Here is a 26,628-nt window from a genome sequence, read left to right as displayed (position 1 = left end):
GACGTAGGTTCGATCTGTGGGTCGGGAAGAACCCCTGGAGGAGGAAATGGTAACCCCACTCCAGTGCTCTGTCCAGAATCCCACGGACAGAGGAGTCTGGTGGGCTGTGGTCCACGGGGTCACAAAAGGGTAGAACATGATTCAGCGACTGAACAACAAGCTAATTCTTTTGCTGAACCCTTTGGGGAATGGGAGACCAACAAGTAACGTTCTCATTCAAATATATCTATTTAAATTAGAGAGGACAAAGAAAGTAGTAATAACACTTGCTGTTGATAAGTACACTGTGTAGGCCACTCTTTATGCGTGACCTCATTTACTTCTCCCCGCCCACACCCAACTACCTTTAGAGATGAGGAGTGGGCTTCGTTATTGCAGGAAGTGGTCCAAGGTCCCTGGGCAGTTGGAGGCGGGGAGGGGCTGTGAGAAGCCAGGATCTCAGGCTCCATCCTGCCTCTCTGGAAGCGTCTGTGTATCCCAGGACCTCTCTTCCACACCAGCATCTTTTCCCCAGATGCAGATCGCGGTAGGTTTTTAGTTCTGAAGCTGACTGAAGAGATCTTGGCATTCATGATTTGAAGAGAGAGAGAAAAAAGAAAAGAAAAAAAATTGCCGTAAACCCAGAAAGATTTTCATAAGGAAGAGATAGCACTGTGGGTTTCATATAATAATAGAATGAAGAAGGGTTCTCTTTTAATGAATGTGTAATTTTACTCAAGTGTGCCTCCACCGACCTGCCTCAACCACTTCCCCAACCTCATTTCTTTGTCACTTCCTTCTGCTCTAGCTGCTGCCCACCATCTTCTTACTCCCCTGACACTCACCCACATTCTAGGTGCGCAAGACCACAAGCCGCCAGAAAGTTCCATGCTCTTTTCACTTCTTTTCACTACAGCTGTTTTCCAAGCGCTTTCATCTTTATGTAAAAACCTCTGTTCGTTCTTTAAGGCTTATTTCAAGAAACATGTCCTTTTGCAGGTTTTTCCTACTGGTTCCTGCCCCCACCTTCCTTGCCTCCGTTGTTTCTTCTGCGTTTGTTTGCGTAATGCTTTAAGTAGGGCAGTAATCATACTGCTTTTCAAGCCCTTCATTTGCCGACAGTCTGAGCTCCTGCTCTGTGTCTCCTGGCGGGTAGGAGGTGCTCATGATCTTTATTCAGTTTTTCTCAGTTCCTTAGAAATGCATGGAAGTCTTTTTTTACGTCTCGCTTGTTAATTTAATATTTACTGAGTTCCCGCAGTGACTGCTATGCAAGAAGATATAGCAACAGTATAGTATTTTACATTCTAACACGCTTCCTTTTTGTCAAAGCACTATTTTTCATTTTAGAGCACTAAATGGACATTGACTTCAAGGAATTGAAGAAACTGTCCGATGGCTGTAGCCAACAGGCAAAATCAATCTCATTATTTTAGTTTAAATACATCAACTGAGCTTTAAATGTTTTAGATACATTAACTTAGCTACCCATGCCAAAATTATGTACCTGGTCGTAAGCATATGTGATGATCAAGAACACAGGAACAGTTATCATTGATTTTTCCTTATTCACTTTGCACTCTTCTCAGAAAATTCCCTTGTCAACTTCTCCATGTTATGAAAAGAGCAAAGGCCTCTCTGTATATACAGGAGAGATGGCAAATGAATATTTTTAAAAATCAAGTTTGGTAAAATAAAACTAAGAAAATTTCTCATAAGATTATGAAGAGTCTCATATTTATGAAGAGTCAAAAGTCTGAAGATTATAAAGTCTAATGACTTTATGACTAATAGGTTTTATAGCAAAATGACATTATTTATTTATTGTATTTTCACAGAAAAATCATGTCTTATCCTTCCTTGGTTTTGAATTCGGCTCCTTAAGAAAAAACCTTTTTATTTTATATTGGAGTATATAGCCAGTTAACAATGCTGTCACAGTTTCAGGTGGACAGCAAAGGGACTCAGCCATACACATACATATATCCATTTTCCCCCAAACTCCCCTCCCACCCAGGCTGCCAAAGTGACATTCAGATTTATCTAATTGCCTTCTTAGGATTTTTTTGTTTGTTTGCTAGCTGTCCAACTCACAGATACCATCCAATGATTCTATTCCATCTACCTATTGAATCCTGAAGAATTAAAAATTAGAATGAGTCCACCAAAATATAAAACTCATCAGTGTCCGCAGTTTCCAAGAGTTTCAAGTTTCCCTGTTTTGCCAGATGGCAACGCACTTCTTAAATCAAAAGATTTCGTGTTTCTCGTTGTTCTCATTTTGAAGTTCCAAGAAGTTCCCACTTGATCAGATATTCATCATCTAGGGGCATCTCCCTCCAGTTGCTGTGAACGCTGAGTTCCCCAGATGACCATCCCCCCTTGCTTTCCTCAGTCCCCTCCTGATTCAACTTCCTTATGCGCTTCCCCTTGTTTTGTCAATTTCAGTCATTACATCACTCTTCCCAGTAATTTCATAATCACTCCGTCTTATAAGATACTACCAATAGCAGAGAGGGAGCAAAGAATTTCAGTTCATTACCCTTATAGTAACAGCTTAGCCTTCTGTAGCACTGTTTTGAATTGTTTTTCTAAGTGTTTTGACCATATTAATACATTTAGTCATCCCAGCAATCCTGTGAGGTAGGTACTGGTGTTAGCTTCATGTATGAAAGCAGGTTAATGCTTCAAATATGTGATATTACTCACTCTTCTACAGTTGAGTCAATTTTGTATTAACTGCTAAATTCCAGGGAAAACCTCCTGGAATAAACAGGCAGCAGACCATGATGGTTATCTGTGCCTAGACCCTTGAGTTGCACTCAAGTAATAATAATGTATCCCAGGTAAATGCATCTGTATTATTGTTTTTTTTAAAAGACTGTTCTTTGTCAACATCATCAGTATTTACTCAGTCCCTCTTTGCTCTTGACTGTTTTGTTTTTACCAACTTATAGACCAGAGCCTAGGTCACAAAAATCTCTACCCCTAAGCTTTGAAAAGTTCTCAGTCCTAGAAGGTTAGAATACTTTAGCCAAGTGGCATTCCCATTTTCTAACTATTGTGATTGATAGACATGAATAAATTAAACAAGTTTGTATTTATACCTAAGCACACAATCTTTCACAGTGTTAGGACACCTATATTTGGCTATAACTATATAATTATAGATATACCAAGCACACATATCTATAATTATATAGTAATGGCCAAATATAGGTGTCCTAAAACTGCAAAAGAATGAAAGATTGTTTTAATTGTGAGCTGAAGAATAGAGGTGAAAAGTGACCCACTTACTGAGTTAAAATGAGTTTTGCTCAACTTCAGAGCCACGCCTGTCTCAGCCCCACTTTAAGTTATAAGGAGGCTTGTTTCTCCAGTGTGGTCGTTTTTTTCTGGCGGAAGGAAAAGCTAAGATGTTAAATTGAGGAAGCTGCAAAGAAAGCCACAGTTTTGCGGCTGCAACGTTGATTCTTGTTTTAGTCTAGCACCAGTTCCATGGACAGGTGGACACACACTCATGCTGTCTCTTGTCTGTCTGTGTTATGTCCCTCGTCCCCACCCTCAACACCTGTCTCTCTCTCTCTCACACACACACCCCCTCTTGACTGGCTGAGCAAAAATGGAAACGAGATTATGGATTATGTTCTCCACAGGCAGAGAAGCCAAGACACCAAATTTGACAGACAAATTAACGCTGCGTGTGAATGGCAACCTCCCAAATAATTTATGTTCCTTTTTTTTTTTTTTTCTGGTTGTACTTTCGAGAGGGAAGTAAATGAATGAACTAATTACTTGACAATTCAATGATAGCCTGCAGTCGGATCCCTCAGCTTGGTAGCTGTCACCAGTATTTATCCAAACTGTGGATCCAAATGAAGAGAGGAAGTGCACACATGCGTTTGTATAGTATCTGCATCCTCTTCGCTCTCGCCGTTCCTCAGGCAAAGTTTCGAACTAGAACTGCATCTTTGTTAATATCAGGTGTCACATTTTTAAATGTGGATCGTTTGCCTGTCCTTGGTGTCATCTGCTCACATCACCGTCACCGGGAGGACCAGATCAGTATGGAGAAAGCTACATCATGGAAGCAACGAGAAAGCGAGAAGAAAATGAGGAACACATAGGCAGTTTTGCATATTGAGCCCCCTTTTCATCATTTCAAAGATGTGACTGAACTTTCCCCTCATTTCCCATGCTTTATAACATTTAAGAAAATTTCCCTTTGACAAGATGGACTATCATGGGCACATTTGAGGACTTTTTTCAGATGTTTCCCTTCCTTCACTGTCTTTTGAGATTTTTCACCAAAATATCCCTGAGTCCCTGTTTCTTTCCTGTGGCCGTGGAGATAGATAGTTGGGACACTTAATCTGTCTGGTGATTGAATATAATGCATGGATTAAATATCATATATAATGTCAGGTTTTTTAAGCTTGTGAGTCTCAGTAGCTACAGTTTCCGTGCATGAGACAAGCATGGTATAAAAAGCAAGCAAATTTGCAGGCAAATTTGGATTCCCTTTTCTAGTTTTTCACTAAATGTGGAACCCCAGCAGATCTCTTAAGCTTGGTTTCCTCATCTACAAAACAGAGTGGAGTACTGTCTACCCCCTGGCTCTGCTCCCGGGTCTGTGTCCTCTTCCTTTTCCCCAGTCCATCGGTCTGTGTTTCCCTCTCACTCTGCCATACTCTCCGTCGATGCCAACTGTGTGTGTGTGTGCTCTGTCCTCTGTGACTCCAGGGACTGTGGTCCATCAGCCTCCTTTGTCTGTGGAATTTTCCGAGCAAGAGTACTGGAGCAGTTGCCATTTCCTCCTCCAGGGGATCGTCCCCACCCAGGGATCAAACCCGCATCTCTTGCACTGGCAGGTGGATTCCTTACCACTGAGGCCGCTGGGAAGCCCCGCCGACTTGTGGAGCCCTTACTGTTTGTGGGGCATCATGCTAAGCACTTGACAAGTATTTGCTTTTATATTTCTGCACAAAAACTGCCTAAGATCGATGTTATCATCATCTTATGATAGATGACCAACTGAGGTTTGGGGAGAGTTATGTCCAAGGTCGCAGAGCTGGGCAGAGCCGAGATTGACACCTTGCCTCTTTCCCATTCAAATATTCACAGTTTCTTAAATGTGTAAACCTCGTCTGTTTTCTTTGCATTGTATTTTCTAACATGATCCACTGGCTGCTTTCTAATAAGTCTAAGTTTTCCTTTCTGTGATTGAATATTCAATGATTATTCCTAATTTTCTATCACGCAGAGATCCCAACTCTGCTTTTGATGGGTCTCCTGGTATACCAAACATAATTGACAAACAAATAAATAAATGCTTGAGGATTCGATGGTACAAAGTCCTTAAAATAAGACTTAGGAAGGGATTCAACTAGGCTATTTAGTTATTTAAAATTTTGACAAAAAGAACTGTTACAGCGTATCCCATGAGTAAACTGGAATTGGTAAATATTGCCCCCTGAACTGCAGCTTCCAACAAAATGAAGATAAGTATAGTATATCAAACAAACACAAATTTCTGCCTCAATTTACCTGTAACTCCTCATTTTGTTTTTCGTGAGAATGAGCTTGTCATTAGAGATTCTGGAAGAACTACTCCAAGGAGCCCATAGAAAATGAGGTTGCCTTATTGAGAATAAATGGAAGCTTCTGTTGTTGGCCCTAGGACACGATTGTCAACTGCACATTGTTTTCATGTTTTTCCCAAAAAATGCCTGGAGAATTCAGGAGTGGATAAGAGATAGAGGCAGAAAAAAGTCCAACAGAATCAGCCCCCAAGCATCGGTATGCCTGAGAGTGAGGAGTTGTAGGCCAGTGGTCTTCATCACAGATACTCAGAGATCTCTTCTCGTTTCATGACTCACAATGGATGTGGTCAGGCTTTTCTTAAGATTGCTGTACATTTTCCCACTCTGGCCACACTTCCTTAACTGTTAGAAGGTACTTTCCACAGTACGTATCTCGGGCAAGACTGAGCCCAGAGTCCCTTGACCGCTCAGCATGAGATCAGCCAATACTATTGCTGTTGGCTTCTGGTTGGTATCATCTACTAATTCCGCAGCTGCTTTTGAAACTGACTTCAAGGCTTCTGTAGGAGAGAAGTGGTACAGGAGCCAGAGCAAGCCAAGCTAAGATCATTTGAAGATAAAGCATAAGTGTGAAATCTAGATTTACACCCACCCACACACATAACAATTAAGTGTGAATTTTAGACAGTGACTCTACATAGTATTTCATACAATTGATAATGGAAATTGGGTTTGTTCCCCAAGATAGTTTTGTAACAGAAGTTCTGGTCCTTTTTTATTTTTCTCCTTCTCTCCCTTCCTCTGCCCTTTCCTTCCTCCCTCCCTCCCTCCTTCACCAAGCACTGTTGTATACAGTTGAAACACTTGGTCTTGTTTCATTCTAACACAGCTCTATGGATGAGCACTGTGACTACATTATTATTTTTGTGGGAATGTAACTGTGTACAATAGAGTGAATCACCTATAGTTATTTAGTTAGTTCAGTCGCTCAGTTGTGTCCAACTCTTTGCAACCCCATAGACTGCAGCATGCCAGGCCTCCCTATCCATCACCAACTCGTGGAGCTTCATGTCCATTGAGTTGGTGATGCCATCCAACCATCTCATCCTCTGTCGTCCCCTTCTCCTCCCACCTTCAATCTTTCCCAGCATCAGGGTCTTTTCCGATGAGTCAGTTCTTTGTGTCAGGTGACCAAAGTATTGGAGTTTCGGCTTCAGCATCAGTCCTTAAATGAATATTTAGGACTGATTTCCTTTAGGATGGACTGGTTGGATCTCCTTGCAGTCCAAGGGACTCTCAAGAGTCTTCTCCAGCACCACAGTTCAAAAGCATCAATTCTTCGGTGCTCAGCTTTCTTTATAGTCCAACTCTCACATCCATACATGACTACTGGAAGAACCATAGCTGTGACTAGATGGACTTTTATTGGCAAAGTAATGTCTCTGCTTTTTAATATGCTGTCTAGGTTGGTCATAACTTTTCTTCCAAGGAGTAAGCGTCTTTAAATTTCATGGCTGCAGTCACCATCTGCAGTGATTTTGGAGCCCCCCAAAATAAAGTCTGACACTGTTTCCACTGTTTCCCCATCTATTTCCCATGAAGTGATGGGACTGGATGCCATGATCTTCGTTTTCTGAATGTTGAGCTTTAAGTCAACTTTTTCACTCTCCTCTTTCACTTTCATCAAGAGGCTCTTTAGTTCTTCTTTGCTTTCTGCCATCAGGGTGGTATCATCTGCGTATGTGAGGTTATTGATATTTCTCCCGGCAATCTTGATTCCAGCTGTGCTTCATCCAGGCCAGCGTTTCTCATGATGTACTCTGCATGTAAGGTAAAGAATCAGCTATGTGTATATACTATGCTCTCCCTTTTGAGCCTCCATCCCTCCAGCACCCTCAGCCTGCCCATCTTGTTTGTCATGGAGCAGGCTCCCACTAGCTGTCTGTTTAGCACAAGATAGTCTGTGACCCCTAATCTATCTCTCAGCTCATCCCACCCCCCACCCCTGCCCTGTGTCCACACATCTGTTCTCTACATTGCGTCTCTGATCTTGCCCTGAAACTAGGTTCATCTGTACCATTTTTCTAGTTTCCCTATATGTGCACCAATAGATATATGATAATTGTTTTTCTCTTTCTGACTCACTTCACTCTGTATGACAGACTGTAGGTCCATTCACATCTCTGCAAGTGACCCAGTTTTGTTCCTTTACATGGTTGTGTAATGTTGCGTTGTATATATGTACCACGTCGTCTTTATCCATTCACCTGTTGATGGACACTTACGTTGTTCATGTGTGTGTATGTGTGTGTGTGAGAGTGCTCAGTCATGTCGGACTCTTTGCAACCCCTCAGAGTGTAGCCTGCCAGGCTCCTCTGTTCATGGGCTTCTCCCAGCAAGAACACTGGAGTGGTTTGCCATTTCTTCCTCTAGTAAGTTGTTCAGATGGTAGTTCTGTTTTTGGTTTTTGAAGGACCCTGCATACTGTTATCAATATCCCCGTTTTACATATAAAGAAACTGAGACTCAGAATTTAAGTAACGTGTATGCAAGTTTGCAGGAGGAAGCCGCTGCATCAGAAAATCCAGCATCTTTTTGCTTTACGATGTTGTTTCCTAGTTCACTCTTCTTTTGTGTATATAGCAAGCCTAACTTCATAAAGAAAGATAAGATCATCAGTGGTTGGATGAGGTTTGTAAGAAACCTGTCATGCCCTCACACTCGCTTAGACTGGGAGAAAGTGGTCTTGTTATAGCCTCGGTGAAGCTGTAAACTAAATGTGTGCTGTTCTTGAAACCAGTGGGAGAAACCCCTCCCGTTCCTCCTCCCCATCTACATATGGAATACAGAAGACGTAAGTCCGTCCTATGTTTCATGGAGTGTGCATCTCAGGGTTGTTTTATTAAAAAAAAAACCTCTTTAACTTTGATAGTTGCTCAGTCGTGTCCAACTCCTGGACCCCATGGACTGTAGCCACCAGGCTCCTCAGTCCATGGGATTCTCCAGCCAAGAATACTGGAGTGGGTTGCCATTTTCTGCTCCAGGGGATCTTCCCGACCTGGGGATCGAACTTGGGTCTCCCACGTTGCAGGTAGATACTTTACCATCTGAGCCACCAGGGAAGCCCATAACTGACTTATGTTTTTCTCATACTTTTTTGACCAAAAAAAAGTCAAAAGTCAAAAGTCTGGAGGCTCTTCTCCTCTTCTCTGATGAGTCAGTGACTCACTTTAAGACTTTGGGGAGCAACGCCCCTTTTCAGGGCCCCCATTTTCCCATTTTCTCACGCTGCAGGGCCATGCTGTCTGAGGTCTCCCTGGTTCAGAGCGATGTAACCCTGGGCCAGTTACTTAAATCTCAGTTCCCTCATCTATAAAGAGGAAATAATCGTTATGCCACATAGAGTCGTGGTGGAATTCAGTGTGATAATGCATAGAAAACGTTTAGTGTTGAGTAACCTCTGAGGGAACATTAGCTCGTCTTCCGTTTGTCCTTTAGCTGCTGTTTTCTCTGGCCCAACATAGATAACCTTTCTATGGAGAGCATATGGCTTCCTCACTCTGTATGAAGAAGGAAAAGACTGATCGTTAAGCAGGCTCCTCCCATCTGTGGAAACTCAGGTCACATCTCACTACTTCCGGGGCACCATGCATGTCTCCCCTGGGGAGAGCTGTGTTCCCCCTTCCTGCGAATCTAAAAAGTCCCCCTGTTTTCTAGTGACTGGTGTCTATCTCCCTTAAACTAACAAGCCAGGGCCGCATCTTATATTTGCATCACCAGCATCCCACCATGACCTTGAATAGAGTAGGTACTTGGCAGATGTTGACTGAAAGAAGAAATGTACAAATAAATATACAGTGTGTATATTTATAAAACATGTAAAAGCGTATACACCAAAATAGATCAGTTGTCACTAGGTGTTGGAGTTACAGGTGGCTTATATTTTATTCTTTTTACTCATTTACATTTTCTAAGATAAACGTATATTACTCCAAGATAAAGATGCGTTACTCTAAAAACAAGTTAGTAAAAACTGCAAAATGCCAAATATCACGCGGCTATTATTTCCTGACTTAGTGGGGATGACAGTTCAGAGGGCCTTATTCAAGAATTTGTTTCTCAGTTGGTTTGGTGTGTTGCATGCTCTACTGAACGTAAGAAGACAATTTATTCACCGTTCGAGGGGGCTTCCCTGGTGGCTCAGTGATAAAGAACCCACCTGCCAATGTAGGAGACGTGGGTTTGACCCCTGGGTCAGGAAGATCTCCTGGAGAAGGAAATGGCAACCCACTCCGATGTTCTGGCCTGGAAAATCCCATGGACAGAGGAGCCTGGCAGGCTAGAGTCCATGGGGTCCCAAAAAGTCAGACACAACTGAGCAACTAAAACGACTTAGTGGTGGACGCTTAGGATTACCAGAGGAGCAATTTCACGTCCAGACAGTGATGTGCAAATTATATTCAGGTGAACTCTGGCACCCATTGCTAGTTCTTTCCTGCGTGTGTTTCTGATACGTTGAGTTTGTGCATCCAGGCTGATTTTCCCCTCCTTTCTGTCCTGATCTGTCTCCGCACCACAGTCCCTCCCCCCGCAGCAGGACTCGGCTCCAAGTGAGACACTGTACACTGAGGTAGAGACCGCAGCATCAGCGGCGGCCAGCAGGGTTTGCGGAAACTGCTCAGCCCCAGGCCCTGCTGTCTCAGCCGGAGCCCTCCCCTGGCTGGAGGCGAGGGCCCGGGAGCACCCCCAGCCCAGTTCAAAGACAGCCGAGGGACGCTTGCAGAGTCGCTTTTCCCGCCAAGTGGCCTCAGATAAGCTTGGTGCATCTGCCTGCCTTGTTCTGACGTTTGTATCTCTCAGTGGAAGGGATGTGATAAGTGTGAACACAAGAATGGCCTCCTCGGTGGCAGGAGACCCAGGCCCACTCCCTGGTCAGAAAGGCCCCCTGGAGGAGGAAATGGCAACCCACTCTAGTATTCTTGCCTGGAGAATCCCAGGGACAGAGGTTACCGTCCATGGGGTCGCAAAGAGTCAGACATAACTGAGCAACTAACACTTTAACTTTCACATGAGAATGTTAGTATTTAACTCCTCAAAGAAGGTGACCATAGCCTTCTCAAGCCCCGGGTACCATTAGTTTATGGGTTTGCTTGTTCATGCCTACAAGTGATTTCCTGCGTACCTACTAAGCACTAAGCACTAGCCACGAGGCAATGCTGTTAGATGCCTTATGGTTCGTGATCTCAGAATCTGCTGGGAGAAATGGAGGTGTCGATGTGGGGGCTGAGCCATAGACGTGTGAACCAGACCTCAGAGAAGGAAGGACTCAGGGGAGCCCTACCCAGCAGCTGGAAGGGCAGGATGTCTCAAACCTTGCTAATCTGAGATGTCTGAGGGTATCATTTTCATATTCCCCTATGAATTTGGCGTTTTGTTTTTAGAACGTTACACCTCAGTGTGAGTTATCTTACTGTGGTTTGCTTTTGGGTTGCTAAAAACTATCAGAGGTCCTTCCTGCGAAGTCAAAAATGAAGGTGCAGATGAATACACAGGGCGTTGGTCATGCCTTAGTCACTGAAACCCTGAAAGTGCCAGTAGGATTTGTACACTGTAATGGGCACCTGTTGTCTGTACTCTGGACCTGGACACTGCCTTCTCGTCATCTAGACTAAGTCCTCTTTCCAGTGCAAGAAACATACATGAAATTGTATTCCTAAGATATTTGAAATCATGGGCTGTTTGTACTTTCCCATTACACTGAGCAGGTCTTACTTAAAGAACAGCACTCCCTCCTAGGTTTGAAAACTTACTCTCAAGGACAGAGGAGAAGTAAGGAGCCCTAGACTGCAGTCCCAGTGAGCTCTGTGGCATTGGGCACATTCTTTAACTTGGGTGTCATTTCACTCCTCTGTGATAGGGGAGTGACCAGATAGGAAGGCTGGTCCTTTTATCTCTACATCCTATGACTCTTGTTATTCTTGTATTCTCATTTAAGGACCTTGGCATAGACCCAGAAGATAGCAAAGAAAACTATTTAAAGATTTGGAGAAAGAGAGCCTCCAAAAACAGGTCTAAAGAATGTTTTTTTTTGAAGGTCCAGTGGCTCTCACCAAGGCATGTGACGGAATTTTTATGAATCGAGCCGCTTCTGTAATTCCCTCTGAGAATAGCCCAAGAGAGGGCGCTTTCATCATATCAGCCAAGATTTAGGTTACAGGGTAGGGATGTGAGACACCGGAGACTTTGTCGGGTTGCCTTATTTGGATATTTTTGAGAAAATAGTAGATGGCTCTCTTTCTGGGACAGCGCGCATGCAGTCTTGCCTAGATACCAGAAGTGAACTGGAGCAGCCGGACTTAAGATGTACGCAGCGACCTCCCAGAAAGCGGAGCTCACGTGGCGTTCTGGAAGCTTCCCTGCTCTGGGATGAGCAGTGGAGCCATGGGCATCTGCCTGGGTCAGTGAGGAGAATGCATGAGGACAGAGCTTTTCCCGATGCTGAGGTAAGAGCAGGAACTAGGTGGGGCTGGGAGATGCTGGGTCCACTTCAGAGAAGGTTCTTCTCCCCAGAGATGCTTCAGGGCATGGCCACAGCTCCTCATGGCCCCTGGCCCTCGTTCTAGGCTCACTTGAAACACACCTAACCCTGGCTCTAGCTTGTTACTTCGCACTTGTCAGCTAGTGAACAGACTTTTGGAACTTTTAACATGGGAGGGACTTTATCTCCCAATTTACAGATGAGGAAACTGAGGCCCAGAGAGGCTCAGTGGAGCCTGATGTTACACAGACAGGTAGCAGCCTGGGTCTCCCGATCCCCAAGCTCTCTCTTCTACTCCCTGCTAGTTATTGTGGTTTCCGTGGAGATGTCCACATGTATAAATTATCTGCTTACCTGTAGTGCATGGGCTGATTGAGATGTTTGATGTTTTTATTTTTTGATAAGCTTCTGTGCTAATTTCTTACTCTTATCTCCTCTTACCCCCCTCCACCCTTGCAGCCCTGTGTTTAGCCTTTTCATGTGTTCATTTTTGGTCTGCAGAACTCTTTTCATTCTGTTAACCATTTGGCAGTAATGAGCTGTCGTCTCTGTGTTGGATCTGAAACTTGACATTTAACTGTGGGCTTCATGACGTCCCAGGGAGTCCCTTGCTTGTACCTAGTAACCAGGGCAGTACTTTGCACATAGACTCATAGGTGGAGTGAATGAATGAAGGAAATGAATGACGTCTGATATTGAGACAATGCTGTCATAGTGGCTTATCAACTAGCCCTTAATAATATTCAGCTTTTTGAAAAGACGTGTTTGGGGTTCCCTGAGCTTCCAGTAGGTGAAAGTCTGGATCATAAGCCCTTGTGGTTGAATGTGGAATGAAGGGTAGCTGTGGTCTTTCTAGACATGAATGCCAAGACTGTCACGGTCTACAGCCCCGGGAAGGAGACAGAGGCCAAGGCAAGGAGGGCCTGGCAACCCCAGCCTCGAGCATCCCTTTTGCTTGCCAGAGGTTTAGCCTGCGTCGCATCCTTAGTGGAGTGGGCAGCTTGGTAGAAAACAGGCATTGGGGTGTGCTGGGAGGGGAGCTGGGGAGCAGGGCACTCCGTAGTTGGGGCCAGAGCCGGGCTCTGTGTGCCATTGCTAATGCAGCTTCAGAAGCCCCTCAGCTTCTGAGGCTGATCAGATCACAGAGACGGTCAGGTCCGTCAGGTTTGGAGGAATTGGGGCTGCCGGCTCCCCAGGGGTGCTTTTGCCACCTGAGACAGAGAGAGAGCCGCAGAGCCTGTGCGGGAACAGCGTCCCGTGCTTCACTGACTGCAGCGTGTTTCCCTCCGAGACTTGCGGAGAAGAGTCCTGCCCTCTGCAGAGCCTTGGGAGAACCAGTGTGTCTGCGGGGAAAGAACAGACAATCTAAAACAGATTCTGACCTGACCGCAGAATTCACAGGGGCCCCTTTAAATGGTCGTCTGTATTTGAGGACATTTATAGTTATTTGGGGGCTTCCCGGGTGCCACTAGTGGTAAAGGACCTACCTGCCAGTGCAGGAGACATACGAGACCTGGGTTCGATTCCTGGGTTGGGAAGATCCCTGGAGGAGGGCGTGGCAACCCACTCCAGCATTCCTGCCTGGAGAATCCCACGGACAGAGGAGCCTGGCAGGCTACAGTCCTTGGGGTCACTAACAGTCGGGCATGACTGAGCGGCTTGGCACACACGCATAGTTATCTGGTTCTTAAAAACAAAGGCATTTGAAAAATACATGTTGAGAATCATCCTTTCTGTGAAAGTTTGGATATCTGTATCCACAGAGAAATGGTATTCCAAGCATACAGAGAAAATTATCCCGCGTGCGCCCCCACCAACCACACACAGCATTCTGCTTTGTAAAAGAAAGGGAACAGGATTAAGGGAAAGCAAAATTCCTTCCTTATCTGATATAACTGTAGCATGATTGCTTTTCCAAAAATTTATGGGGATGTTATTTGGCTTTGGAATCCTAAGTATTGTATGTTTCACTTCTTTCATCATCAGAGTGTAAGGCTAAAGATGGCAGATTGATCATGTTCTGGACGTCGTGTTGTTTGGGTTTACTTATTGCTCAGTGAGGGGTTCTGAAGTTATACAATTTTCTCCTGGATACATGCTGAATCAGAGGGAAAGCTGGGAACCTGGGTCCCAAGATTCCTGTTGTACTTTCCCCACTGTGTCAAGTTGCAGAAAAAGTAGGGCACAATCAAAACAGTCCCTTGGCAATGTGATGCCAGGTTACAGATAGGGCTCTGATCCCAGCAGTTATGTAATTGGGTATCAATCTATCGAATCAAAGTACCGACCCACACAGCATTACCTGCTTTCAAAAATGATGCGAGCCCAGGTAGCCGGTCCACTCTGCACAGATCACGTGTTTTCAGCCTTTCTGCTGCTTTTCATCGTCAGTTAAGAAACTCCTCAGAGAAAATTCAGCTTCCATTTTAACAATCATTTTATTTTATTTTTTTATATTTTTTTTAACATTCATTTGACAGCATGCATTTCCTTCTGTGAATTCTCCAGCACTGTGTTCTGTAGTAAACTCCTACAAATAGTTTCTGCATGTAGATTTCAGGGAACTTGAGTGAGACACTTTTAGTGTAAGAAGTCGTTCTGAGAAATTCTCTTTCACTACCCATCTGGAAAATACCAGCCTCCTTTAAACAGAAAACTTAGAACTCGATGACCTAAAAGAGGGAACAGGTTTTGTGGCTTTTGAAGTTTGGAGAGGGCGGGGGGTGGGTAGGGGCGGTAATTTGATTTTCTTGAGCCTTTAAAAATAACCTTCTGAAAAGAACAGCTGGTTCTTTCTTTGGCCAAATGTCCTGGGATTCTATAATCATTGATTTAATAAATTTAAGTGCTTGCAGAAAAATGGGCGGCCAGACGTGACTTAGATGAATGATGTGAGATTTGTCTTCTTAGATTTATGATTTGGGCAGTGGTTCAGAAATGGGGTTCCAGAACTCACTGCAGTTTGCAAAAGACTTTAAAGTGGTTCTTGGCAAAGTCATAGTTAGATGATGTAGTCATTTAAAAGGACCCCACTTACTGCAGAAGCAGCGAGAAAGGGCTTGTTCGTGCCCTGGCAGGGACACGCCTTCCTCAACCACTTCTAAGCTCCAAATGGGAGCTTCCAAATGACCACAGCCCGTCTCATTACTGCAGTGACCTCCCTCGAGTCAGCTGCCAATATGGTGCCAGTAATTTACAAACAGACCCTCGTCAATTATCTTTATGAAACTAACTCACATAATTACAACACAAGCCATCAAACACACATGAATTAACATGGGCAAATATTTTTTTTCATATTAATAGACTGTGTGAAGTACCTAATACTTGATTCTAACCCCAGCCATGTCTTTCTTTGAAATGGTCCCCTCTGCATGTTTTTCCATTAATTACCTCTTCTTCCTGCCCTGCTCTGTGAAACGCTGTTTAATTAAAGGGTCTGTTCGCAGTTGTGGATCTTAATGGCCCGATTAATGGTCACTCTGGCCTTCTGCTGCTCTGCTCTTTCTGTTACAGACCCTACCCAGGGAGTGCTTTGAAGACTTGTAAGCAAAGCACTTCATCTCATTGGAACTTCAGTCTCTCTCTCTCTCTATAAAATGAGGGAGTTGTGCTAAATGATTTCTTAGATTCCTCTGTCTCTACAAGTTGGATTGTGTTTCCAGGATTTACCGCTCACTCTGATGGTAAAAGAGATACTCCCTCAACATCTATTCCTGTTTGGGCTCAACAAACAACAAACAGTATCGTAGTAATTTAGGTTGGTGACTACCACTTCTCCACTTCTCTCAAACGAATTCAATCTATTCTCTTTCCCTTTAGCTTTTAAAGCTCTGAAAAGCGGAAAGTGTTAGTCGCTCAGTTGTGTCCGACTCTCTGCGACCCATAACATGAACTGTAGCCCACCAGGCTCCTCTGTCCGTGGAATTCTCCAGGCGAGAATACTGGAGTGGGTTGCCATTTCTTCTCCAGGAGATCTTCCTGACCCAGGGATGGAACCCCGGTCTCCTGCATTGCAGGGAGATTCTTTACCGTCTAAGCCACCAGGGAGGGTTTTGAATTTTTTTCATTGTAAGGCTGTCTCACTATTTAGTGTCTCTAAGTTCAGTTTAGTTCAGTCGCTCAGTTGTGTCCGACTCTTTGCGACCCCATGGACTGCGGCACGCCAGGCCTCCTAGTCCATCAACAACTCCTGGAATTTACTCAAACTCTTGTCCGTTGAGTCGGTGATGCCATCCAACCATCTCATCCTCTGTCATCCCCTTCTCTTCCTGCCTTCAATCTTTCCCAGCATCAGGGTCTTTTCAAATAAGTCAGTTCTTCGCATCAGGTGGCCAAAGTTTTGGAGTTTCAGCTTCAGCATCAGTCCTTCCGGTGAATATTCAGGACTGATTTCTCTCTGAGAGATCCTCCCCTGAGATCCTCTGTCTGAGTTAATTCTCCCCATTTATATACATCTTTTAGAAGGATTTAAAATAACCCTGTTTCCTTCCCTAGATCTTTTATTTGAATGGGCCCTGCAATTTTCATGCTATTTTTTGTTTTTTCACTTTACCATGACCTCTATTTTTTTATTTTTTGATGTGAACCATTTTTAAAGTCTTTATTGAATTTGCTATAATATTGTTTCTATGTTGTGTTTTGGTTTTTTGGCTGTGAGGTACATGGGATCTGAGCTCCCCAACCAGGGGTGGAATCCACATCCCCTCCGTTGGAAGGTGGAGTCTTAACCCCTGGACCACCAGGGAAGTCCTCTGAACCATGATCTTTAGATGTTCTTTGTCACCCAGCGCTATAATTCTTTCCTTTTTCCTCAACCCTGCCCTTGATCCTTAAAAGGCAATCTCATTCCCTGCCTCTTTACACGTCTTTCTCACCACTCACTCACGTGCTGTAAAACTAAAAGTCCTCTGTCAAAGAATAGGCCAAGTTTAGATTCAGAGACCCCATTCATTCTCTTGGTCTTTAACACTGGTTCATATTTCAGAGCAGTAGAGCAGCCCACTCACCTGAAATGAAGAACAGCGCCTGCCTTGTAGTAGGCTTTCACAAATATGTGCAAGTGAAGCGATTTATCTAGCAACCCTGTGAACATCTGTGAACCAAGAAATAAGACACCCCCAAAACAAGAAGGGCCAGCCTTTACCAAAGACTTTGCTAAAATATAACGGAGGAGAGCCTTCTCTTATTGGTATTGAGTATAAAGAAGAATCAAACCAAATTAGTCATAAGAATTTAGTCAAGTATGCAAAATTACACACTGGTATCTTCCAACAGAAGCCTTAATTTGTTAACACAGGAAAGCAAAAACTTCCTAAGCTAGAACACCTGGATACACACTTCATATTCTAGTTTTTTTTAATCTCACATAGGCCAGACATGTTATATGTTGGGTCAGCGGAAAAGTCTGTTCAAGGTCAGCATTGAATGGAAAGACCCGAATGAACTTTTTGGCCAACCCAATATTTAATGAATAATTGCTGGATGAGTGAATGGGTGGATGAAATGAGCGTCTAAGAGAGATGCAAAGCGTCCTGAACAGACAGCATGGGAGAGGAGAGGAGACTGGAGCACTGGAATCCTGCTGCTCCTCTACCCGGTCTGAGAGATGAATCTTAACTTCTCGGAGCTGCTGGCTCCTGCTCTATGAAGTGCGCATGCATGTAGCTGAGCCGTCAGTCTTCACTGTGGGACATTACAAGAAACACAGAACTTGCGTTTATTACACCCCGTGAATGTCCTCTTCCCCAGTTTGGGTGAAGGTACTGCTCTCAGGCCTCAGTTCCGCTGCCCTAAGTAAACTGACTTTTCTCACATAGATAGAATGAATTGTGTAAGTGATAGCTCCTTTTTAGCATTTAACCTCTGGAGAACTTGGAACTGGATTTTCACAATGTGCAGTGTTGGAAGTATTAAGGCTCCCCCTCGCCGTTGTCTTGTTTCACCCGTGCTTATTACTGCTTCTGCTTGATCACGTTTTATTGGGTGTAGGTCTTAGGCTTGGGTCTCTCCTTGTAACTGGGCTCAAGTTGGTTTTGGAACAAGTGCATGGTACATGTGGGTGTACTCGGCCATGTCCGACTGTTTGCAACCCCATGGACTGTAGCCCGCCAGGCTCCTCTGTCCCTGGGGTTTCGCAGGCAAGAATACTGGAGTGGGTTGCCATTTCCTTCTCTGGGAGAATATTGAAATATTCCTGACTCAGGGATTGAACCCATGTCTCTTACATCTCCTGGCTTGATTTTTAAAAAGGAAACGGACAAAAACAACAAACCTCAAGGGAAGAAAGAAAAGAAGGAAGGGAGGGATGAAGGAAGGGAGGGAGGAAGACAGAGAAACAGACAAGCACAAAAGGAGGGAAGAGAAGTGAAGGCAAGAAAGTCAGGTAACCAGTGCCACCGGGCGCTGAGGTTGTTGTGATGGGTGAGATTGCATTTCCTTACAGTTAAGCTCTCAACAGCTTCTACCTTCTGTCAGGAAACCTAATGGGCCAATACCTTTTTAGATATAAGGTAAATAATAATACCATAGATGCTTTTGATAAAAGATTGAAATAATAGCAATATATATAATTCCACATTATATATATATTGAAAATGGAAATACCATATATAACTTAAATTATATATTGAAATAATAACAATATAGATGGAAATAGTAACAATATATAGAATCCCACAATTTAAAGGAATCGAAATAATAACAATATATATAATTCCACAGTTTTAAAGTCATGCTGTTTGGAGTTCCCACTAGTGTGTAAGATGGCAAGAAGATGGGATGGTGGAGGTAGGGGGGAGCATTTAGGTTTTTTTCAACCGAAGTCTTTCAGAGTTGTTTTTTTTAATTGGATTTACAATATTATATTTTACTATAGTAATTATTTTATGTTTAATTTTATATTTATATTTTAATGATATTTATTTTATATAATAATTTACAATGTTATATTAGTTTCAGGTGTACAGCACCGTGATTCCTTTATAAATGTCTGTTCTTTTTCAGATTTGTTTGCATTTTCAGTTAATACAAGGTATCAAATATAGTTCCCTGTGCTATTCAGTAAATCCTTGTTGTGTATGTATTTTATATATAGTACTGTGTATCTGTTAATCCCATACTCTTAATTTATCCCTCCCCAGAGTTATTTTTTGTTAGCGGTCGTTTATGTGTAAGGATTCTACTCACAGAGGGTTGCTTAGGAAAATGAAAGTTTGAAACTACTAATACATGTGATAAATGTTTGTGGCAGTATACTGAGCTGGTGAATAAGGGATGTGTATTTGCAAAACTGAGCATAATGCATTTTTTTTGGCCAACAGTTTTGTGTTAAAGCTGTTCGCTGTCTTGTGTGGTTCGTTGTCACTGAGAAAAAGTACAGCAGAAACAAAGTGCAAATATAAAAAAGGAAATCCATTTAAAACAACATTCTGTCACAAATTTTAAATATTTTTTAAAGTTAGTAACGTCACTAAAATGGCCCAAATGTAAATAGAAACGCTTCTTCTTCTACACTCTCACCCCACTTACCCCTTCCCCACTGGGAAATTCCATAAGCTTTAATGGAACTCCTATTTGAAACATGGGCCTGTGAATTAGCTACTGTGTGAGTCCCTCAGTCATTTCGACTCTTTGCTACCCTACGGACTGTCGCCTGCCAGGCTCTTCTGTCCATGGAATTCTCCAGGCAAGAATATGCTAGTTCAGTTCAGTCGCTCAGTCGCATCCGACTCTTTGCGACCCCATGAATCACAGCACGCCAGGCCTCCCTGTCCATCACCAACTCCTGGAGTTCACTCAAACTTACGTCCATCAAGTCGGTGATGCCATCCAGCCATCTCATCCGTTGTCATCCCCTTCTCTTCCTGCCTTCAATCTTTCCCAGCATCAGAGTCTTTTCCAATGAGTCAACTCTTCGCATGAGGTGGCCAAAGTACTGGAGTTTCAGCTTTAGCATCAGTCCTTCCAAAGAACACCCAGGACTGATCTCCTTTAGGATGGACTGGTTGGACCTCCTTGCAGTCCAAGGGACTCTCAAGAGTCTTCTCCAACACCACAGTTCAAAAGCATCAATTCTTGGGCGCTCAGCCTTCTTCACAGTCCAACTCTCACATCCATACATGACCACTGGAAAAACCATAGCCTTGACTAGACGGACCTTTGTTGGCAAAGTAATGTCTCTGCTTTTGAATATGCCATCTAGGTTGGTCATAACTTTCCTTCCAAGGAGTAAGCGTCTTTTAACTTCACGCTAGACAAGCGTATCGGAGAAGGCAATGGCACCCACTCCAGTACTCTTGCCTGGAAAATCCCATGGACGGAGGAGCCTGGTGGGCTGCAGTCCATGGGGTTGCTAAGGGTCGGACACGACTAGCGACTTCACTTTCACTTTTCATTTTCATGCATTGAAGGAAATGGCAACCCACTCCAGTGTTCTTGCCTGGAGAATCCCAGGGACGGGGGAGCCTGGTGGGCTGCCGTCTATGGGGTCTCACAGATTCGGAAACGACTTAAGTGCCAGAGCAGCAGACAAGCGTATAATCTGTTGTATTCTCTTTCTACCCACTAGAGGGCAGCAATCATGCATAGGGAAAGGGAAATTACTCCAGTACTAGCAAAGTTTCTTAGCCAACACTAGCCTTTCTGAGAACACCTAAAAAGTCCCTCAAATTTCCATTAGACTTATTAGACGATCAGATTCCCTTCCTCTTTTCTAAAATACTTAGAGAAATTTGATAACTGCCTTGGAAGTTATCTGTTCACTTGGCCAAACATATTCATTTGAAATATGAACATAAACATATCTCTAAAAATACCATTTATGTGAAAATTGTGTTTTAGTCATATATATCTGTGTTTCAAACTACTCCAAAATGTCGAGATTTTAAACCCATCTCTCAATTCTCTTGGTATCAGAATTCTGGGCAATTCTGCTCATGTGATGTTGTCTGGGACTATGTTCATCCAGGGGCTCAAATGGGCTGGAATGTCCAAATTGGCCCACTCTGCTGGCTGGCAGTTGATGCTGGCTGCTGCCTGGGAGCTCAGTAGGGACCATTAACCAGAGCATCCAATTATACTTCCTGTGGCTTAGACATCTCAGAGCATGGGAGTTGGTTTCCAAGAGGGACCATCCCAAGGATGAGCATCCCAGAAGGAGGGAGCATTCCCAAAGGCAAGAAGCAGAAGTTTCCAGCCCAGACATGGCTTCTCCAGCCTTCTAAATACTAACAGTAGTCACAGAGTCAGCCTAGATTCAAGGAGAGGAAATCAGCTCCATCTCCTGACGTGAGGAGCAGCCTGGATCACAGGGAGGAGAGAAACAGTGTGGACCATCTTTCAGTTCAGTTCAGTTCAGTTCAGTCGCTCAGTCGTGTCCAACTCTGTGACCCCATGGACTGTAGCACGCCAGGCCTCCCAGTCCATCACCAACTCCCAGAGTTCACTCAAACTCATGTCCATTGAGTCGGTGATGCCATCCTACCATCTCATCCTCTGTCGTCCCCTTCTCCTCCTGCCTTCAATCTTTCCCAGCTTCAGGGTCTTTTCAAATGAGTCAGCTCTTCGCATCATGTGGCCAAAGTATTGGAGCTTCAGCTTCAACATCAGTCCTTCCAATGAACACCCAAGACTGATTTCCTTTAGGATGGACTGGTTGAATCTCCTTGCAGTCCAAGGGACTCTCAAGAGTCTTCTCCAACACTGCAGTTCAAAAGCATCAATTCTTCAGCGCTCAGCTTTCTTTATAGTCCAACTCTCACATCCATACACGACTACTGGAAAAATCGTAGCTTTGACTAGACGGACCTTTGTTGACAAAGTAATATGTCTGCTTTTTAATATGCTGTCTAGGTTGGTCATAGCTTTTCTTCCAGGGAGCAAGCATCTTTTAATTTCATGGCTGCAATCACCATCTGCAGTGATTTTGGAACCCAAAAAAATAAAGTCTGTCACTGTTGCCATTGTTTCCCCATCTATTTGCCAATGAGACTGGATGCCATGATCTTAGTTTTCTGGATGTTGAGGACCATCTCTGGAGACCAAAAAGTGGAGTCCAGTTAAGAAAAAGGCTATTTCTTTGATAATCAACAAGGACCTTCTGTAGAGCACAGGATACTCTGCTCAGTGTTATATGGCAGCCTGGATGGGAGGGGATTTTAGGGGACAATAGGTTGGGAAGATCCTCTGGAGAAGGGAATGGCAACCCACTCCAGTATCCTTGCCTGGAGAATTCCATGGACAGAGGAGCCTGGCAGGCTTCAGTCCATGGGGTCGCAAAGAGTCGGACATGACTGAGCGACTTTCCCTCACTCACTCATATGTATGTATAGTTGAGTTGCTTTGCTGTCCACCTGAAACTATTACAACATTGTTAATTGGCTAAACTCCAATATAAAATAAAAAGTTAAAAAATTTGAAAAAGATAAAATAAAACGTCCATTTCTTACCTTTTGGGAAGATAATTATAAGTCATAAGGGGTGCAAATAAATATTTCTGTACTTAATAAGAATTGCTTCTCGATGTGGTATCTTCAGAGGATGCACATCAGTCACTCCCTGTGTTGTCCCCTCTCTGCAGAACTGTTGCCTAACACAGTAAAAAATGGCCAGAGGATCAGTATCCGATGAAGAAATGATGGAGCTCAGAGAAGCTTTTGCCAAAGTGGGTGAGTGAACCTGATACCACAAGTCACACAATTCTCTACTTTTTTTGGTAGCTTCAGGACAGAATCAAGACTGGTAACATGAGCGAAATAGTAGACAGGGCAGGAATACAGTGATATTGATTACAAGAGCTAGGGAAATATATTTGAAAGCTATTCTTCAAGAAAATTACTTCTTTCTCTGTCAAAATGTGGCATATGAGCCTTTTTTCACCTGTAGCTTTTCCTGGAAATGGCCACTAAGTCTCAGCTTTTATAGCTTGTCTGCTTTTTAAAAAATTTCCTGTGTTTTAATGGTATTCCTTACTTCCCAGATGACTCAGTGGTAAAGAATCCATCTACCAATGCAAGAGATTAGAGTTTGATCCCTGGGTCGGGAAGATCTCCTGGAGAAGGAAATGGCAGCCCACTCCAGTATTCTTGCCTGGAGAATCCCATGGACAGAGGAGCCTGGCAGGCTGTAGTCCATGGAGTGCTTATAGAGTCAGCCATAACTTAGTGACCAAACAACAACAAACACTTTTTCTTAATCTGTAGCTCCAAGACTGTGATTTATTTTCACATCTTTCTGTAAGAGTCTCTTCAGCTTGTTGTCAAAATCTCTTTGTTGAAATTTTGACTCTTGGGTGTTGGGAATGATGCTAATACCCATTTATAATAGTAACAGGTCTCTTGTGAGATTCTGACTTTGCATGGGGTCAGCTCACAACCCCTGAATGAGCCCCTCTCCCACCCACTGTCCTTCCATCAGGCCTTCTCTCGCCTCTCTTCATGCTGTAACCCAAACTGCCCTGAGCCATCAGCTCCTCGTTTGCTTTACAGATACCGATGGCAACGGGTACATCAGCTGCAATGAACTGAATGACCTGTTCAAGGCTGCCTGCTTGCCTCTGCCTGGGTACAGGGTGAGAGAAATTACAGAGAACCTGATGGCCACAGGTGACCTGGACCAGGATGGGAAGATCAGCTTTGATGAGTTTATCAAGGTGAGTATGACGCAGAAGCCAAGGGGATGCATTTGAAACGTGGAAGTTCAGTTTGAGAACTACCAGCAATACCAAACACAGTCCCATCTTTCTAGCTTCAGCGTGGCTTATCGTTTCCTTTATGGGTTTCTACATCTCAGGTTAGGTTTCTAAAGAGACGTTATGTTTTTGCAGGTTTTTCTTGGCCTGAAAAGCACAGAGGTTGCCAAGACCTTTAGAAAAGCTATCAATAAGAAGGAAGGGATTTGTGCGATCGGGGGCACTTCCGAGCAGTCTAGTGTTGGCACCCAACACTCGTACTCAGGTAGGTGTACCAGCATGGGAGCTGGGAAGCAGAGGTGGAGAGATGGTTGGGATGAACTGGGGACAAGGGGAGAGGGAACCATGTCCAAAGGATCCACGTCTTTTGTGGTTACAGATTCCAGATTCAGCATTCAAACCTAAAGGTTGCAAAGAGAAGTTAATCTGGGTTTATTAACTACTGCTTATCTTCCTGTGTATAAGTGGGCCCACAGTTCTGGCTCTAGTTAGGGTCCAATGCCAAACAATCTCATCAGCATTTAACAAGTATATTACAGGGACTTCCCTGGTGGTCCAGTGGCTAAGATTCTGTACTCCTAATACAGGGGCCTGGGTTCAATCCCTGGTCAGGGAACTAGATTCTACCTGCCACAACTAAGACTCAGTGCAGCCAAATAAATACATGAATTAAAAAAAAAAAAAAAACGTTAAAAAGCATATTAAAGGCTGCCAAAACTCCTTTGTAAATCTTTTGAACAAAAAGGCTTCTACCTCCAAAATTCATGATGGTTCTTAATTCTTGCTGAGCAGTCAAAAAAAAAAAAATTGTGTTTTCATTGATTTGGAGGAAAATTGTGGATGGAAGGCTGCCATCCATCAGCCTTCATGGAAACTTCTAACAGCCCAAACAGTACAGTAATCCAGTAATTCCAGTAATTCCTGAGGTCGTCAAAACACAGTTTGATCTTAAAGATCAGCTCATGATTATGTATCATTCTTAATGGCAAAGACCAAGTTCAGCCTTTTATTTTTAAACATAGCAAATTTTACAGGCTTTGCTTTGTAAATGTGCATAGGAATCTTTAAGACAATAATATGCTATGCAATGTTTCCCAAACTGTTGTGACTCAAAATTCTTCTGAGGGACATTCTTGCTTTCAGTAATGCACAATTTGGGAAACACAGTGCTGAGCTATAAGGCATAACTTGAGGCTTTATTAAAATTTCTAAAGTCAGTTTCTAGCAGCTTTACTGATATGAAAGAAATATCGTATCACAATATCACAAGTGATTTCATTTCATAGCAATTTCATTATACAGTTTTCCCCCACTATCTGAAAGTACAGCATTTCTGTGAAACCTTCTGTAAACCAAAGTGGTGCAAAGTGAAGAAGCAGTTACCTTAGGTCACATCTTGCTGATGGATGCACGGAATACACTGAGATGAGACAGATGCTCACAGACTCAGTTCAGAGCGGTGGCAGCTTGATGCTGGGATGCTGTGTGTAGTCCCAAGAAAGAAGCTGGGCGGTGGTCCTCTCCTTGCTGGGATACCCACTATTTTTACTTTTCCCCCTTTTTCATAAAAGCAAAAACCCCCTGCGGATGTCTTGTGGTGGGGAAAAACAGGTACTGATGTAGCTCTTTTGCAAAAACAAGGTCTCATAAAGCAAACTTTGGAAAAGCAGAGATGCCTGTAATTGTATAAAGCGTCTCAGAGACATTGCAAAGATTGCCTGTGATCACCCCACACTGAAAGCAGCAGGGCGAGAGGCGGAACCCTGAGTTTTATCATGTAAGCATTGGACTGTATTCATATTTAGATTGTATAGAAATATAAATAAACATTTAATTATTTACATATATAAAAATAGATAGTGGTTCAGACAGCAAAGAAGCTGCCTGCAATGCAGGAGACCTGGGTTTGATCCCTGGGCTGGGAAGATTCCCTACGCAGGGAGTAGGAAATGGCAACCACTCCAGTATTCTTGCCTGGGAAATTCCATGGACAGAGGAGCCTGGTGGGCTATAGTCCGTGGAGTTGCAAAGAACTGAACATAACTGGGTGACTTTCACTTCACTTCACTTCATTTTTGCATTTACTTCTAAACATATTTGCATATCTATAGCTTCTAAATTTGCTTCCTATATGTATGTTTTATGACTTGGACGTAAAGCAGATTCTGTGCCTATTTCCCAAATTGTATGAGATTTTTTTTATTATCAATAAACGTGAGATGGTAGGATAATGGACCAGATGAACCTCTCAATTCTCTTCTGGGCATGAGAATCTGAGAGCCATGTGTGTATACGATTTTGCTTGTACCAGAGTTTCACTTTGCAAATAAGTCACTTTAATCATTTACTTGCAGAGGAAGAGAAGTATGCCTTTGTCAACTGGATAAACAAAGCCCTGGAAAATGACCCTGATTGCCGGCACGTCATCCCTATGGATCCTAACACCAATGATCTCTTCAGTGCTGTTGGAGATGGCATCGTGCTTTGGTAAAAAAAAAAAAAAAACAAAAAAACAAAAAAACAACACTCCCTTCTTGGCTTCCAAAAGTTTCCCTAGAATTTTCTGGAATACCCACCATCACTGTGTTGATCGTTTTAGGCTCACTTCCTTTGATGCTTAGCTGGATCTGATGCTTTTCTGGATTTTCATGTGGAAGGTCCAGGAGAGCAAAATGATTTCAAAAGCAATTTATGGGACTTCTCTGGTGGTCCAGCAGTTAGAACTTCCGCATCCAACGCAGGGGGTGGGGGTTCAATCCCTGGTCAGGGATCTAAAATCCCACAGGCCTCTCAGCCAAAAAACCAAAATATAAAGTAGAGGCAATACTGTAACACATTCAATAAAGACTTTAAAATGGTCCACTTTTTGTTTTTAAAGC

The 26,628-nt window shown here is 43.4% G+C and overlaps 2 protein-coding genes and 1 non-coding gene across 14 annotated transcripts in view; 2 read left to right on the top strand and 1 right to left on the bottom strand.

Annotated features, from left to right (window-relative positions):
- LRRC63 (leucine rich repeat containing 63) overlaps window positions 1–1,126 on the bottom strand; it is a 72,516-nt gene extending 71,390 nt beyond the window's left edge. For 2 of the 8 annotated variants that reach the window (XR_011259349.1, XR_011259347.1), the window contains exons 1-2: window positions 825–1,027; window positions 345–560 (exon numbers count right to left, since the gene is read on the bottom strand). The gene's annotated coding sequence lies outside the window, so the exon portion shown is untranslated. Of the gene's footprint in view, window positions 1–344; window positions 723–824 lie in introns of those variants that run through there. The other 6 variants (XR_011259351.1, XR_011259346.1, XR_011259348.1 and 3 more) reach the window with 5 other exon arrangements.
- LCP1 (lymphocyte cytosolic protein 1) overlaps window positions 1–26,628 on the top strand; it is a 93,515-nt gene that overhangs the window by 35,872 nt on the left and 31,015 nt on the right. For 4 of the 5 annotated variants that reach the window (XM_069601295.1, XM_069601299.1, XM_069601296.1 and 1 more), the window contains 4 exons: window positions 22,640–22,727; window positions 23,547–23,710; window positions 23,885–24,014; window positions 26,104–26,236. In XM_069601295.1, the coding sequence (XP_069457396.1) occupies window positions 22,664–22,727; window positions 23,547–23,710; window positions 23,885–24,014; window positions 26,104–26,236 (491 nt within the window). In that variant the 5' untranslated portion in view covers window positions 22,640–22,663. Of the gene's footprint in view, window positions 1–9,791; window positions 12,026–22,639; window positions 22,728–23,546; window positions 23,711–23,884; window positions 24,015–26,103; window positions 26,237–26,628 lie in introns of those variants that run through there. The other variant, XM_069601298.1, reaches the window with a different exon arrangement.
- TRNAR-CCU (transfer RNA arginine (anticodon CCU)) lies at window positions 24,294–24,365 on the top strand. Its single transcript has one exon. It is a non-coding gene; the product is annotated as a tRNA-Arg (tRNA).

This window comes from Ovis canadensis, chromosome 10 (assembly GCF_042477335.2).
Source record: "Ovis canadensis isolate MfBH-ARS-UI-01 breed Bighorn chromosome 10, ARS-UI_OviCan_v2, whole genome shotgun sequence".
Taxonomy (NCBI): Eukaryota; Metazoa; Chordata; class Mammalia; order Artiodactyla; family Bovidae; genus Ovis; species Ovis canadensis.
Note: the sequence above shows the minus strand (reverse complement) of the source record. Positions and strands in the feature narration are given on the sequence as shown.